A 17,467-nucleotide genomic window follows, 5' to 3' on the forward strand; every position below is an offset into this window, starting at 1 on the left:
GAAAGCTCTTTTATGCTGTCTCCAAGAGGACAGGTTTTAGAGGCTACCCCACAAACTCCAGACTGAGCCATCAGGCAGGAACTTGTTTTATGTTGAGCCCTGAGGTTTGGCTGGGAAAGCCATTTAGTAAAGCAAGAATCCAAGGTCAGAAAAAACACGCCTCCTCAGTCCCTGTAACAACAAGCCAAGAGGGGCGGGCAGCCCCAGAGCAGCCTGACACCAGGTCCGGGCAGTCTAGAGCCTCGGCTGCCCTCAGGGCACTGCCTGCCCCAAAGCTCGGTGCTCTGAGATCAAACATTAACTTTCTGGAGCTCAGAACACTCCTGCCCCAGCCTGTTAGGAACACAAAGAGTGAGAGCAGTCCTGGAGCAGGAAGCTGAAGATTCCACGAAGCTTGGAAGTGAAACGGCCAAGGCTGCTGCACCTGCAACTAGAAATGCTGAGCTGCTTCTCTGATCTGGGGAAAAACTGGAGGATGGAGCAGATACCCGTCTTCCTGCTCTCTGTCTCCTTTCCCAAGACAGAGCAAGAATGAGCTGTAGGGTGCAAGGCACTCTTCCACAAATGGCATTAATCTACAAAGAAAACTTAATCTTAGGGAATTATCCTCCTTCTATAAGCAATGATCATAGTAATTAAGTACCTGACATCATTTCATCCTTTATAAAATGTAACCTGTAGAGGGAAAATTACTGGCTTTGGAAACTGGGCTTGAATTCCAGCTCAGATGCTTACTTACAAGCTATGTGACCTTGGTCAAGACCCTTCCTCTCTGAGCCTAGGTTTCCTCAAAGAAAAGAAAAGGGGCCACTTCATATTGCTGTTCTAACTCCATTATTTATTTCTATTCCCAGAAGCCTTAAAATAACATGAGGCTGTCAAGCCACCACTGTTCCCATATCCAGGGCAGACATTATTAAATGATCACTGTTTCCTTCTGCATGGAGCCCTGAGAGCTTCAAATCTTTGACATAGCTCTCTGGGATAAACTGATCAGAACTGGCTGTGCAATGATCCATGGCTGCAAAGCTGGCCGAAATCACACCTGAGATGGGGAAACAAAGGAGCACTTACTAGGACCCTTTACGGTTACGCCGAGCTCTCCACTTCCAGCAGCTTTGGTGTCAACCTTGAAGTCTGCAGTTTCTCGGATGCGAATGCCTTTTGGCTGTAGGCCTCGGCCACTGGCCCGGCAGGCATTTGGATTACAGGCTGCAAGCACAGTTTCAACATCAATTCAACCTTTCATTCTTTAGTCCGAGTTGAGCAAGCCAAGGTAACTTTGAGCCACCCGCCAAGAAAATGTTTGCTTTACACAAAGAGTATGCAGCAGCTGTCTGAGACCAGGGGTCCCGTTCAGGGAGCACACCAGGCTAGCAAATAAAGACACAACATAACTTTGTCCGGGCACACTGCACAGGGACTGGGGAAAAATTACTTTGGCAAAGAAAGCAGGAGAGCACAGCGTGGATTTGCTGGGCTCCTGGTAGTGGCTGAATTCTGGCGTTTATCCTCTTGGTGGTGAAAGAGAGTTAAGACCTAGGGCTGGACATTGTTCAAACCTCATTGCCATACTCAAGGGCCCAGTAATTGGGAAGACCGGGTCTACTTGGAAAATGGAGTACTTGAAAACATCTGACCTTGTTCCAAACTTTAGATCAGCCATTTCTAAGTCTAAATGTTGCTGTCTTCCGCAGGAAGAGCCAGAGGATAGCTCAAAAAAAGACCAGGTCAAACCCACCTCTGCCAAGGCAGACAAACATTTCAGTGCTGTCTGTTACAAGGTCCTCAGAATGTGGGCAGCTATAAATGCAACAATTAGGAATAAACACCACTCTCAATTTGAATTCTAGCTCTAGTTAAAAAACCCAAAGTTGTAAGTCTAAAAATTAAGTACAAAGGTAGCTTCTAACATTCCTTACATAAGAGTTCCACAAAACTGTTCCATGGGGTTTGTCAGAAGGTTGACAAAAGACATTCTTGGGGCTTCCCTGGTGGCGCAGTGGTTGAGAGTCCGCCTGCCGATGCAGGGGACATGGGTTCGTGCCCCGGTCTGGGAAGATCCCACATGCCGCGGAGCGGCTGGGCCCGTGAGCCATGGCCACTGAGCCTGCGCGTCCGGAGCCTGTGCTCCGCAACGGGAGAGGCCACAACAGTGAGAGGCCCGCGTACCGCAAAAAAAAAAGAAAAAGACATCCTTGTGCCCTAGGATTTTTTTGACAACATGAGCTACCTTCTCATCGAGTATAGAAACAGGAGATTAATGGGTAAAATGTCACATTGCTCCTTTCCAAACATGACACTGCGTATCTGACAGCTCTCTATACGCTAGGGGGGGTCACAAACTCCAGAAGACAAGACTCTTTACAGAAGGAAGATAGTTCCTCCTCTGGCTCCTCCTCCCTGCAATGTCCTCAGGTGGACATTCCCAAAGAGACATACACACACCCTTGGAGTAGAGATGCTTTTATGTGGTTCATGGATGAGCATAAGGTTATTGGTTTTCCATTGTAAAAGTGACATAAAGCTTCTTTTTTCTTAAAATCATTTAAGTGGAGGAAGGTATAGTACATCAAAAGAAAAACTATTAATTAAATATTAACTAATACAAGTGACAGATGGATATGCCAGAAATGAAAAAGGTCGTCCATGAGTGAGAGGAAGTCAGAAAACACCACTGGAACTAGGAAAGCTGTTCAAAATTCTTTCTTGCATTATGTCAAAGGGAATTCTGCTCCTGAATACATTGGCTTGTTTTTTTTTTCTTTGTCAAGGGGAGAAAAGTTGGTCATACCAGAAATAAGTCACAACAGGATGACAGGACTTCCCTTGGAGGGTTTAAATGTGTCTTTAAAAACAACAACAACAACTACTCATGGAAATTCTGAACATGGGCAACAGTCTCAACATCAAAAGGATAACCGCTCAGTTCATATAAACACTAAATGGAACTAAAGAGCTTGAAGGCAACCACCTGATTTTCCACTATCTTGAGATGTCTTAGTGATGTTTAAATGTAATTAGAGAGTGGGTTTGGGGTCTGGCTGGACAAGTGGTACTAACACCTGCACTATAATTTCCCGAAGTCACAAACAGCACAGGTCCGGTTGACAACTGCAGGCAGCACAAAGAACTGGCAATGGAAGCCCCACCAACCAGCCCTTACCAAGCGAGATGCCTCTGGCCCAGTGCTTTCAACTAGGAAGCCAACAGCTTCGGGGTCCAGGCTGGCCCAGAGGCAGGATTCAGAAGAGGAAGCCAGGTCTGCAGGTGCAGATGCAGAGGACAGAACAGGGAGAGGCAAGTATTGGTTAGAAAAGGTAGCAGAGTTGGGGAAAAAAAAAAAAAAGAGTAACAAAGTCAGAAGGAAACAGTCTAACATTAGAGAAAAATGCATGCTTCTGGCTGCAGAGGAAGTTTAACAGCATGGTTAAGGGGTTGACAGAGACCATGGTTCTATTCCTACTGAGGCCTACTCCATAGTCACGGATACCTTATGATACCTAAGCCTTCTGTCTCCGCCTGCAAACTGGGGATAACAATAGCCCCTGCAACACACTGGCTGGTGCCATGATTAGATGCAAGTGTGCTCAGTGCCTAACAGCCAGTAAAGGAGGCTGCAGGGCACCAGCAATGCCACTGCTGTTAACATCAGCCACAAACGCCACCTCCTCAAACAGCTTCAGTCCTGTATCTCTCAGTGAGGATCATGAATCCTAATATGAGTGTTTTGGGACAGATTAAATAAGTTAATACATAAAGCACTTAGGTCACTGCATGGCTCATAGGAAGATATTAGTATTAATATCTTGAGGACAAAGTAGATACTAGTATTAATGTTTTGAGGATACTTCCTGCCAAAGGGACCCTGGCAGCAAAGGGACAGGCCTGAGTTCAGTGCTGGGCCCTGACCATTCTCGTGGCCTCACAGCCCAGTCATGCACAGCTAGCCTGAATGACAGAAGCAGATGTGGTCAGCTCCCCTGGCACTCACCTTCCCCGACCTGTACAACGAAGGGACTCTTGGGAATGGTGTCCCCAGCAAAGGAGACCTTGACCACATGGGGGCCAGGCTGCACTGGTTTGTACACACATCGATACACCTGGTTTCCTCTGTCTTCCACGAGCAACTCCACGGTGTTCTTCCCCTGGGGATCTTCCACCACCACACCAATGTCACCCACGCCAGCACCTAGCAGACAGAGAACATTCCACGAGCCCAAGTCACCCTCTAGAAAGCTCCCTGCTGATGAGGGCAAAAGTAGGTAGAAAATGCAAACTGCAGGAGACAGAGAGGCACGCAGAAGGTTCACACCTGGACCTGTTTCCCGGTGGAGGGGAGGAGGGTCATAGCCAACTTTCCTTTTCTCCCATTCTCTATTTTCTCCATTGAAAAGAAAACTGACAATTCAAGAATTGTGGTTTACTCATCCCCTTTCTTACCAGCCCCCACCCAGGACCTTGCGTGGAATTTGGTCCAGTAGATGATTCATAAACCTTAGTTCTTTGGAATATTTATTTAGCCAAGTCAGAAATGTATACAGAAATTATTAATAATAATCAAAGTTAAGCCTGAGTATGAGATTTTAGAGATGAAAAGCTGATTTTGAAAAATCTAAGAATATAACCAACACATTTGAAAAAGCTGTTTTTGTTGTTGGTTCTTCAATTTAAAAGACGAAATGTCAGGCATCCCAATTCCTGAGGATTATCTCAGGCTTTGCAAGAGGAGAGGTGTTACCTGCTGTGTAGATGTCAAAGTAGGTGGGCTTATTGGCGATGTTCCCAGCAGCTTCCAAGCCCGGACCTTTCGCAGTGACTTTACTGGCGTCTCCCTGGGCCTTGTCGACATTTACTTCGAATGGGCTCTTGGAGATGTGCTGTCCTGCAAAGAGGACTGTGACCTACAAGTGACAGGCAGGTGAGACATCATCACTTCTTCCTGCTCAGCGAGAACACTGCATCAAGCCACATACACTGACAGCCTTTTCATTCATCCTCCCAATCATACACACAAAGGTGAGGGAACCAGGAGCCCTGGGGAAGTGGCCTCAATGGGACTCCCATCTGGCTCCACCAGTCACACAGCTGGGCCTGGGACATCACGCCTTTAGCAAACTAAAACACATCAGACATGCCTAAATTAGCCTCTATAGTAGGATATACACAAATACTTATACTTCAATCTCTAGACAACGGACTCTTAAGGCAGCTGCAAGTGAGACCACTGTCTCCCTAATATAATGCACAGTTCTAGAATATCAAACCTAAGAGTCAAAGTATTTTTCAAGGGACCAAGATCATTTTCAGATACATGGATGTGAGACACAGTACAGATTTCCATCTAAACTTTGAGTCAAAGTTCTCATCTTTTAAATTTTAAGGGTTATCAGGTTGGGTGGGCCACTGGCCTCCACTATAGTCATTTGGCCTTCTGTGCACCCAGGCTTCGATGCTGACAGAGGCTGCAGAGCACCGTGAAGAAGGATACTTAAGCATTAAAGACAAAGAACCCACAGCTTAGCATTTACACTCCAGTCTTGCAGCTACAATTATTAGTTACCTAGGTGAAGTCACAAAAATCTTATGACATTGCAAAGGACTTAGTGAAATTCAACCAATCTGCACTTAGTAACTAATGTGTTAAGTCTGACTCGGAGGGATCCCAAATTTTCTACAATGAACGTGGATACTTTTATAAACAGAAAGGAAAATCAGAAGTGAACTTAAGAAAACCACTCTTCTTCCACATATAACGAAGCAGGCTCAGAAGGGCAGTCCAAGCAAACGTCATGACGTCTTATCTTACTTTGTGCAGTCCGGTGACCTTGGGCAGATACTCCACAGAGTATGTCTTGTTCTTATCGCTGTCAGGGGTCACTTGTGCCTAGGACGGAAGATGAGCAACAGTTAGAGAAGGTGCCGGCTGTGAGTGAAAGCATGCTATGCCAGCCAAGGTCCTGCAGCAAGGTGCCAGGCCAGGAATCTGCCTTGGCTATTTTCTGCCCCACCACTCCTGCAGGATGCCCCAGGAGGGAAGCAGCCTGAAGTCACAGAAACAAAATCACACAGCACAAAGGAATAACCCGGTCAGGATTCTCCACTGTCTCCTGGCTGTCACTCTCCAGATGAGAGAGACTATGAAGCAATTAATTTAAACCTTTATTGGCCCACTAGTTATTAAGACCTTATGAAATGCCAGGCCCCGTGTCAGGTACCAAAAATAAAACAAATCAGGCACAATTCCTACCCAGTGGGAGAAACAGACAATATGGCAGTAAGCTTAGAACTTCAGATGGTGCTAAGTACTGGGAATAAAATATAGTCTTAAGAAGGTGAGTAGACAAAAGAAACAGTTATGTGCAAAGGCCCTGAGGGAGGAACCAGAGGATGGTCAGCATGGGAAAAGAGTAGAGACTCAGTATTTTTACTGTATTGTATTTTATCAGTAACAATAGCTAAATCCTTTATAAAATAAAGGATACTTTATTTCATTATATTAAAAATTGTGTCCCTAGGTATGAATTTATATGATTTTTCAAGGCACAATCCTTGGGCAAGTTACTCTAACCTCTGTTAAGACTCAGGATCCTTTTGGTAAAAAACAGCTTTTGTGGTGAGCTTTCATGAGGCAAATGGAGGCACAGTCCCTGGGCCTCTTACAAACTCCAAGAGCTCCATGGGATGCTGACAGGGAAGGCAGCATCCTCCAACATACCTCCTCTTTGTTCCCTTCTGGGTCCTCGACAAACACCATCACGTCTCCTTGCCCGGCGCTGATGGTGTCCACAGTGAACTTGGCTGGCTGCTTCACCATGTTTCCAGTGAGCTCGATTCCTGTCACAGGTTTACACAAGCACATTACAAGCTGGGCCAGGCCCCAACACAGGCTATCACCCATCATGTCTCCTTCTGGGATCTGAGAGATGGGATCCAGCTCTGCCACTGTCACATGGGAGACGGCGACAAACTGTGATGAGGATAATCAAACAGGTCAAAACCCCTAATTTTGTCCTGGTTCTTTAAGCAACATCCAATTCTGAAATATTCAGCACACTTAGGTCAAAAGGCTATACAACTGTGAAAATGACGTGGTAACTAGTAGCAGTGGGGCTTGCCTTGAGGGGGAATACGAATGAAGTGCAGAGAATGGCTCTTTTTTTTTTTCTTTATTTCTGCAGTACGCGGGCCTCTCACTGTGGTGGCCTCTCCCGTTGCGGAGCACAGGCTCCAGACATGCAGGCTCAGCGGCCATGGCTCACCGGCCCAACCGCTCTGCGGCATGTGGGATCTTCCGGGACTGGGGCACGAACCCGTGTCCCCTGCATCGGCAGGCAGACTCTCAATCACTGCACCACCAGGGAAGCCCGCTCATTTCTTATTAAAGAGCATTTTTTGTTTTTTGTCTTGGCCATACCACGCAGCTTTCAGGATCTTAGTTCCCTGACCAGGGACTGAACCCGGGCCACCACAGTGAAAGCACCAGAGTCCTAACCACTGGGCCACCAGGGAATTCTATAAAGACGACTTTTTTATTACTTGAAATGTTTTTAAATTGGATTATAATTTTTTAATTAAACTTTTAATTAAGATGATTGAGCAAATTAATTTGAGATAGATTCACATACAGGTGTAAGAGATAATAATGCCCATTACCCAGTTCCCCAAATGGATACATCCTACAAAACTCGAGTACAACATCACTACAAGGGAACTAACCTTGACAAAGTCAAGATACAGAACATTTCCATCCCATAGGGAACCCTTGTGTTGCCCTTTCATAGCTACCCCCTCAGAGTGCTACTCTGTAACCTCTCAGGGTACCAATCTGTTCTTCATCTCTATAATTTTATCATTTCTAAAATGTCATATAAATGGAATCACACATTATGTAAACTTGGGGGATTAGCTCTTTTCCCACGAAGCATAATTCTCTGCAATTTCATCCAGGTTTTTGCGTGTATCAGTAGTTTGTTCTTTTTATCACTGAGTAATATTCCATGATATGAATGCACTACTGTTTAACCATTCACCAAGTGAAGGACATCTGGGTTGTTTCCAGCTGTCTATTACTGATAAAGCTGCTATAAACATTCATGCACAGGGTTGTGTGTGTGGACATAAGTTTTCATCCCTCTGGATAAATGCCAAGGAGTGCAATTGCTAGGTCATATAGTAGTTGCATGTTTAGTTCTTTTTAACACTGTCAAACTGTGCTCCAGAGTGGCTGTAGCATTTTACATTCCCATCAGCAACGTACAAGTGTCTTGTCTTTCATCCTCTTAACTGCAAAAAGTTTCAAATTATTTTAAAAAAATTTTTTTAAGTAAAATCCAGTCCTCAGGCCCTTTGTCTACGCAACATTTTGAGTTCTGTTTGAGATGGTGTCCAGGTAGCCTGTAGGACGTAAGCTAAGGAAGCTTATCTTGCAACAGAGTGGGGTGATCCAGGAGTGCACCCTTCATTGACAGAAAACCCTCACACAGTCCAATGCTCATGTACCATGCCAAGACCTCAGCAGATCATACTTTTACAAATGTTTTAAGCTTTTTAACTTTGATGGGGTCCAACTGATCATTTTTTTTTCCCTTTATGGATCATGCTTTCGGTGTCAAGTCTAGGAATTCTTTGCCCAGTCCTAGATCCCAAAGATTCTCTTCTATACTTTTTTTCTGAAAGTTTTATAGTTATATGTTTTACATTTAAGTCTGTGATCCACTTTGAGTTAATTTTTATACCAAGTGCGAGACTTAGGCCAAGGTTCATTTTCTCTGCCTCTGGATGTCCAACTGCTATTGAATCCTGTGCGGAAGAGGCTCTCTTCCCTCCACTGAGCTCCCCCTGTGCCTTTGTCAAGAATCAATTGTGCTTATTTGTGTAGGTCTCTTTCTGGGTTCTCGATTCTGTTCCATTGATCAATGTGTCTATCCCTCCACCAATATCACATAATCCTGATTTCTGTAGCTTTATAATAAGTCTTGAGAGCAGGTAGACTGAATCCTCCCACTCATTTTTTCAAAATTGCTTTCCCTACTATAGTTCTTTTGTCTTTCCATATGTTTTAGAATAATAGTCTTTTCTATATTTATAGAAAAAAAATCTCGTTGGGATTTTAATATCAATTGTGTTAAACTTGTATGACAATTTGGGGAGAAATGACATCTTTACTTTTTCAACCCATGAAAACAGTGTATCTCCCCATTTATTTAGATTTTTTTGACTTCTTCATCAGTGTTTTTGTAGTTTTCAGCATATAACTCCTATCATGTTTTAGTACATTTCCACCTATTTCTCAGGGTTTTTTTGAGCAACTGTAAATGGCGAGGTACTTTTAATTTCAGTATCCTCGTGTTCATTCTGGTAGACAGAAGTACAATGGATTTTTACATGCCGATCTTAACATCCCGTGACCCTGCTGAACTCATTTGTTCAAGGAGATTTTTTTTTTCTGGGGGTAGATTTTTTATGGTTTTCTACATAGACAATCATGTCATCTACAAATAGGGACATTTTATTTATTGCTGTCCAATACGTACGTCTTTTATTTCCTTTTCTTGCCTGACTAGACTGGCTAAAATCATTACGTTGAAAAACAGTGGTGAAAATGGACATCCTTGCCTTGTTCCCAATCTTAGGGAACATGTTCAGTCTTTCACTGTTATAATGTTAGCTGTAGGTTTTTTGGGGTGGCTACTCAAATTTCAAACTGAGGAAGTTCTTCTCTATTCCTCTTTTTTCTGAGTTCTTATCATGGATGGCTACTGAATTTTGTCAAATGTTTTTTCTGTCCGTTGATATGATCACGTGATTTTTCTTCTTTAGCCTGTTAATATATGTTGACTGATTCTCTAATAATGAGCCAACCTTGCACCCCTGGAATAAACCCTACTTGGTCATGATGTATATAATTCTTTCTAAATATTGCTGAATTTTATTTGCTCACATTTTATTGAGGACTTTTACGCCTATACTCATGAGTGATCCTGGTCTGCAGTTTCTTTTTTGGCACTGCCATTGTCTGATTTTGTTATTGGAGCAAAACTAGCTGGATAAAATGAACTGGGAAGTCATTCCCTTCTCATATTTTCTGCAAGAGATTGTTTAGATTTGCTGTTAATGCTTCTTTACATGTATGGTAGAATTCTCCAGTGAAATCATTTGGGCCGAGATTTCTTTCCAAAGATCTTTCAAATTACAAATTCAGTTTATTTAATGGATATAGGACCATGCAGGTTATCTATCTCATCATGGCTGAGTTTTGGCAGTTTGTGGTTTTTGAGGAAAGTCTATTAGAGTTATCCATATTTTTGCTTATCACGTTCTCTCTTCCTGTTATTCCAAAATTCCTTCTTTCATTGTTTCCTTTCTGTCCAGAGAATTTCCTTTCCCAATCCTTTTAGGGGATGTGCCCATAACAAATGGTATAGGATTCTGGGTTGACAATCCTTTTCCTTCAGCACGTGAAAAATGTTGTGTCACTTCCTTCTGGCCTCTGTGATTTTTGATGAGAAATCTGTCATTCTATGTTTCCACCATACGTAAGATGTCATTTCTCTCCTGCTGCTTTCAAGCTTGTCTAGTTTCTTGAAGTCTGTCTAAGATGTGGCTTGGTGTGTGTGTGTGTGTGTGTGTGTGTGTGTGTGTGTGTGTGTGTGTGTGTGTGTGTGTGTGTGTGTGTGTGTGTGTGTGTGTGTGTGTGTCTTGCTTGGGTTTAGCTCAGCTTCTTGAATCTGTAGGTTTATGTTTTTTGGCAAATTTGGGAAGTTTTCAGCCATTGATCTGTTGAAGACATTGGGTCATTTGTTACTATACCTGGATTTACATTAGGTTTCCAATAAATAGCCTAGTTTAAGAAAAATTGATGATAGATTGTTATATAACAAGATAATGTTCATACCCTGTTAGGTAAGAAATGCAAATTGAAGAAAATATAGAGTCTGAACTCATTTCGGCATATGGCTGGAAAGAAATACCTCCAATATTTTTTTTTAATTTATTTAATTAATTTATTTTTGGTTGTGGTGTACGGGCTTCTCATTGCACTGGCTTCTCTTGTTGCAGAGGATGGGCTCTAGGCGCACGGGCTTCAGTAGTTGTGGCACACGGGCTTAGTTGCTCCGTGGCATGTGGGATCTTCCTGGACCAGGGCTCAAACCCATGTCCCCTGCACTGGCAGGTGGATTCTTAACCACTGCACTCCCAGGAAGTCCCTAAAGAGTTATTTATTATTTATTTAATTTATTTTTGGCTGCATCAGGTCTTAGTTGAGGCACGCGGGATCTCTGTTGCGGCGCACAGGTTTCTCTCTAGTTGTGGTGCGTGGGCTTAGTTGCCCTGCGGCATGTGGGATCCTAGTTCCCTGACCAGGGATCGAACCTGCGTCCCCTGCATTGGAAGGAAGGTTCTTTACCAGTGGATCACCAGAGAAGTCTCTCTACATTTTTCTTTTGCTTAAAATTTACATAATGATTGGGTCATTTAACAAAAAGATTTAAATATTTATAAATACCCGCTCCATCTGACTCTGACAGCCTGAGGAACGACCTACTCTGCACACTGTCCAAAGCCGGGGACTGGGCTTGTCTACCCTGGTTAACCATGGTTGGTTAGAGGCTGAACCACGTTCCACACTCTGTAAACTCCTTTGGAGCTAATGCTTACCGTGCAGAGAAACAACTGTTCCCTAGGATTATTCAGAACGAAGTGTGCTGAGGGCTCACTATACAGCAACTGCTCCATACAGAACACAGGTTTCATTAAAGGTTTCTGCTTAGCTCATGCATTCACGCTTTCAACATACCGAACTCCACAAGGGATCCCACCACAAAGACCTGTTTGTGGCTGTAGATTAACCTCACCCTGGCCCTCTCTCCTTTCAGTTAATGGGTCTCAGTGAATGGATCTGCAAATGCTAACCGGCTGGTAACTGCAATCTGATCAACATCCAAAATAAAATAAAACAGGGACTTCCCGGGCTTCCCTGGTGGCGCAGTGGTTGAGAGTCTGCCTGCTGATGCAGGGGACATGGGTTCGTGCCCCGATCCGGGAAGAGCCCACGTGCCACGGAGCGGCTGGGCCCGTGAGCCATGGCCGCTGAGCCTGCGCGTCCGGAGCCTGTGCTCCACAACAGAGAGGCCACAACAGTGAGAGGCCCGCGTACCGCAAAAAAAAAAAACAAAAAAAAAATCAGGGACTTCCCTGATGGTCCAGTGGTTAAGAATCTGCCTGCCAATGCAGGGGACGCAGGTTCGATCCCTGGTCCAGGAAGATCCCACATGCCATGGAACAACTAAGCCCATGGCCACAACTACTGAGCCTGCGACCCACAACTACTGAGGCCCGTGCACCTAGAGCGCGTGTTCTGCAACAAGAGAAGCCACCACAATGCGAAGCCTGCGCACCGCAACAAAAAGTAGCCCCCACTCGCTGCAACTAGAGAAAGCCCGCACGCACCAATGAAGACTCAGCGCAGCCAAAAATAGATAACTAAATTAATTAATTAAAAGAGTACATACTGTATATAAACAAACAAACAAACAAACAAATAAATAAAACCAAACCTACCAACCGTTTTAGAAACTAGAAGATGAAATGTTCTCTATGCCTTGGTTCTGTTGGCAGAAATAAAACAATGTGGCCACACAGGAGAGAACAAATTGTCCCTCCCCTTGTCTCATCATGGACAACGTAATATCTAAGGTGCTGCCCATGTGGCCTCACATGTGGCCCTGCTGCCTAAAATGACCATTTTGTCTTCCTACTTAAAAAGAAAAAAAATTAAACACAGAATTACCATATGATCCAGCAACCCACTTCTAGGTATATCCCCTCAAAACCGCAAGTACGGACTCAGATACTTATATACCCACGTTCACAGCAGTATTATTCACAATAGCTAAAAGGTAGAAACAACCCAAATGTCCATTGACAGAAAAATGGATAAACAAAATGTGGAATATGTATACAATGGAGTATTACTTAGCTTTAAAAAGGAATGAAATTTTGATACATGTAACAACATGGATGAACCTTGAAAACACCATGCTACATGAAGTAAGCTTAACACAAAAAGACAAATACTGTAGGAGTTCACTTATGACTACCTAGAGTTGGCAAATTCATAGAAACAGAAAGTAGAAAGGTGCCTGCCAGGGCCTGGAGGGAGGTGGGGATGGGGAGTTACTGTTTAATGGATACAGAGTTTCAGTTTGGGAAGATGCAAAAACTCTGGAGATGAATAGTGGTGATGGTCTCACAACACAGTGAATGTATGAATGTACTTAATGACACTGAATGGTACCTCTAAAAATAGTTAAATTAGTGAATGTTGTGTTATACGTATTTTACCACAACAAAAAAATGCAAAGAATACACACATATGCATACATATGTGTGTGTATATGTTTCCTACCTAAGTGCATACAACTTATAAAGAGGCAGATGAAGGAAATGGCAATGACTAGCCACATTCCTTGACTGCAGCAAGAGGTCATTTTCTAGAAAACAGCACCATGAAAGGAAACCGTTTCATATTAACAATGGGGAAACATGACAGCCAGTGATAAGGTTATTGCAAACAAGCACTTTATGCCTTGATTAGATTCAATCCATTTGACCAATTTTGTTGACAGGAGATTTGGCTGTTTGCAGCTTTTTTGCCTTTAAGGAAGAATAAGCTTTCAAATCAGATTCCTTATTCCAGTCACCGTCTTTGGTTATAGCTTAGAGAAGCACTTTTAAAGCAAGTGTGGACATGCCAACCTTCAACTGACTGCACTGCGGGGAGGGCTTCAAACAAAGTCCCCAGTCTCCATATAACACAAATGATTGCACAGACCCCACCTCATTGCCAAAAAGACTTCAAACGGTAAGTGGGTCTCTTCCAGAACTATCTGTCCTCTGGTCTAAATCACGCTAAAAAGACAGATGAGAAGGACTTGGATACTGAGGCTGAGAACAGCACACGGTCAGCACCACTGCCCTGGTCGTGTGTCATCTCAAGACTAAGCTGATGCTGAGACTTCCTTGGCAGTGCAGTGGTTAAGACTCCGTGTTTCCACTGCAGGGGGCATGGGTTCTATCCCTGGTTGGGGAACTAAGATCCTGCATGCCTCATGGCATGCCAAAAAAAAAAAGAAAGAAAGAGAGACTAAGCTGATGCCAAGTAGGGCAATGCTATCTTCAAAGGGAATGAGTACATAGACAAGAGCTCTGGATGTTTACAAAGTCAATGTCATTTTAAGAAAAACAAGAAAGCGGAAATTATCCTAGATTAAGAGTCTAAGGTAAAATAACAAGCAAATGTAGAAAGTGAATCTTAATCAGATCTTGGTTTGTAAAATGAGAAAAACTATAAAAGACAATCGTAGGACAAGAGAGAAACTTGAATATAAACTGGATATTAGTTGTTATGAAATTATTGTTCATTTTCTTATGTGTGATAATGAATACTGTGGTTACAAAAGAGGATGTCCTATTCTTACGAGAGACTTGGCTGACGCACTGAGGAGTGAATTGTTACCATGCCAGCAAATTATTTTCAAATAATTCAACAATCACACACATGCACACACACATGGGGCGAGAGACCACATTAGAATGTTAAGAACTGTAGATTCTAGGAGAGGACATACAAAATACTTTGTGTGTGTAAATGTTATCCTAACTGTAATTATGAAAATGAAGAAATAGAATGCACTTTTCCCCCTTGCCACAGAAAAGGGAACAAATTGTATCTTGCTGTACTTATCTTTACCAGAATCCACACTGGGCTGAAATGCAACTGTTCTCTTTAAGTCAGGTGCCAACCAGAAAACCAAATTCCTCAAAATGCCTTTGACCCACTCTAACGGTCTGAGCAGAACACTCCGTGGCAGCTGGCTAGGAGAGCATAAACAGGATGTCTTAGCAAGGAAGTATCTGCCAGGGGTTAACAATAGCTCCCACTGCATCTGGAAACCTGCAGCAGCTTTAGCATAACTGAAGGAGAAATGAATCAGCAGCCAGAAGACACAGGCTCCTGCCCCACCCCACCATGGTAATCTGGGGGACCTCCCCCACCCCCTCTTCCCTCCACCCCAACCTCCCCTTTCCTCTGTGGATTGGGCCTCTGATTCCTCATCTGAAAAATGGGAACAATAGTCCTTTCTTCATCCCAGGGTTACTGCACCCAAGTCACAAAGCAACAAACTCATCAGCCTCCATCACATTAAAGCAGCAGCGTTTCTGAAAGCCTAAATTCACAAGGCAGAAAAAGATGGTCATAAACAAATGGACCTTTAGGTAGAAAACATCTGACACAGGAGGCCTGGGGTGTCTTTAAGTATGAAGCCTATACATTCTTTTTTTTTTTTGCTGTACGCGGGCCTCTCACTGTTGCGGCCTCTCCCGTTGTGGAGCACAGGCTCCAGACGCGCAGGCTCAGCGGCCATGGCTCACGGGCCCAGCCGCTCCGCGGCATGTGGGATCCTCCTGGACCAGGGCACGAACCCGTGTCCCCTGCATCGGCAGGCGGACTCTCAACCACTGTGTCACCAGGGAAGCCCGTGAAGCCTATACATTCTTGATTCTCAATAATCAAGACTAGAGGACAAGCCTCAAATCCAACATGACCGGTGCTTACCTCTGCCATAGGCCCTGGCTTTCTTGGGGTTGAGTTTCGGTTTAAGAGGAGCCCCTGGCTTGAGCTTGGCTTTGGGGAACTGGGACAGGTAAGTCATCACCGAGTGCTCATCCACATCCGGGTGAATAATTTCTTCAGGAGTGATGACCTAGAATAACGACATGGTAGATGAACACCCAGAACATATCACTTTGCAACTATAGAAGTTTTTGCAAAATCTCTTAAAGCAAACACTACTCTCAATAAAGTGAAACTACATCAAACTGGCATGGCAAAATCGGTTGTTTTTTTTTAACCTTTTAGAAGTGTCACCATCCCCTTTGGAAGCTGAGGACCCTCTCCAGACAATTCTATATGTAATTTCCAGAGGTTCATACCTCCCCACCCTGAAAAAAAAAAAAAAGGCCACTCACTCCTTTTTCCAGAAAAGATAAGCTATATCAAGTAAGGAAGAAGAAATAAGAACACATGGGATTAAAGCATATTACCAAAAAGTGCATAGATAAACTGGCCTTTTTCTTTGCTCTTTTATCCATTATCTGCATTTCTATTGGCTCAGCTACTAATAAAAAAATAAAACCAAAAAGCTAACACAATGACATATTAGATATGTGCTCTTATAATATACACCGAATGTTTTTGTCCTCCCCAAATTCATATGTTAAAACCCTAATCCCTGGTGTGATGGTATTAAGAAGTAGGGCCTTTGGGGGTAAGTAGGTCTAGATGAGATGAGATCATGAGGATGGAGCTCCCACGATGGGATTAGTGCCCTTATAAGAAGAGGAAGAAAGACCAGAGCTCACTCTCTCTCCACCTCAATGTAAGAACACAGCCAGAAGGCAGTTTGCAGCTGTCTGCAAGCCAGGAAGAGAGCCCTCACCAAGAAGTGTATTTCCTGGCACCTTGATCTTGGAATTCCCAAGCTCTAGAACTGAGAAATAAATGTCTGTTGTTTAAGCCACCCAGTCAATGGTACTGTTATAGCAGCCTGACTTAAGACAGGTCTCAATACATTAAAAGCCATTTAAAAAATAGGAAAGGGGAAATTTTCTCCTGACATTCAGCTTAGGAGCAAGATTTGACCTGTGCTGGACAGGTGGCCTCCCTGAAGGTGTCACAGTCCCAGTTCCACCAGCTGACCCAGCCCTAAACAGCACAAAAACTTCTCCTGCCACCAAGAGGTAAGCCACACCTCCTCAGAAGACTCTGTCTCATGAACAGGTCAACCAAATGCAGATAAACAACATATGTACCCAGCTTCCCCCACTCCATGGTAAAAAAGAAAAGAGGAAACATTCTGATAATTAGCCTGCAGCAACAAAACAGCTATTTGGGTTGGTACAGTCGCCTCCAATACGTTTTGTAAAATGTAGGATGTACATTGATTTGGCATTTCTCCTAGGCAGCTCCTTCAACAACTTTACACACTGCCAACATCACATGAATGCCAAAAGGAGATGGGTTTTGGTTTAAGGGGAGACGAAAAACATATCATACCACTTCCTGAGGGTGGAAGAGCCAAGGAATGGGCCTTGGAGAAGAGACATGATGCCAAAACCAAACCAAAGAAATATAGGCAAGATTTTCTACCTCCCAAGGGATCCTGTTACAAATACACTGAACTCAGCTCTGAATACCAACTCAAGACCTTAATGGAGCCTGTAATGAGGTCATCCATCCCCTGGCACTGGCTACCCACAACTTTTCTTGATTGAGTCTTTGAACATGGGAGTCACAGTGTCAGGGGTTGCTATTTAAACTCCTTGGAAGGGCTTAGAAGATTGGACCTCAACTAAGCAACGTGGCTACTGTAGACGGTATCCAAGACATATTCAATTTCCA

The 17,467-nt window shown here is 43.6% G+C and overlaps 1 protein-coding gene across 4 annotated transcripts in view; it reads right to left on the reverse strand.

The window, feature by feature from the left end:
- The window catches only part of FLNB (filamin B), a 138,425-nt gene that overhangs the window by 61,184 nt on the left and 59,774 nt on the right, over nucleotides 1-17,467 (reverse strand). For all 4 annotated transcript variants that reach the window (XM_030867524.2, XM_030867521.2, XM_030867520.2 and 1 more), the window contains exons 4-9: nucleotides 15,623-15,770; nucleotides 6,719-6,837; nucleotides 5,810-5,887; nucleotides 4,742-4,904; nucleotides 3,995-4,192; nucleotides 1,075-1,212 (exon numbers count right to left, since the gene is read on the reverse strand). In XM_030867524.2, coding sequence (XP_030723384.2) covers nucleotides 1,075-1,212; nucleotides 3,995-4,192; nucleotides 4,742-4,904; nucleotides 5,810-5,887; nucleotides 6,719-6,837; nucleotides 15,623-15,770 — 844 coding nt within the window. The remainder of the gene's footprint in view (nucleotides 1-1,074; nucleotides 1,213-3,994; nucleotides 4,193-4,741; nucleotides 4,905-5,809; nucleotides 5,888-6,718; nucleotides 6,838-15,622; nucleotides 15,771-17,467) is intronic.

This window comes from Globicephala melas, chromosome 11 (genome assembly GCF_963455315.2).
Source record: "Globicephala melas chromosome 11, mGloMel1.2, whole genome shotgun sequence".
NCBI lineage: Eukaryota > Metazoa > Chordata > Mammalia > Artiodactyla > Delphinidae > Globicephala > Globicephala melas.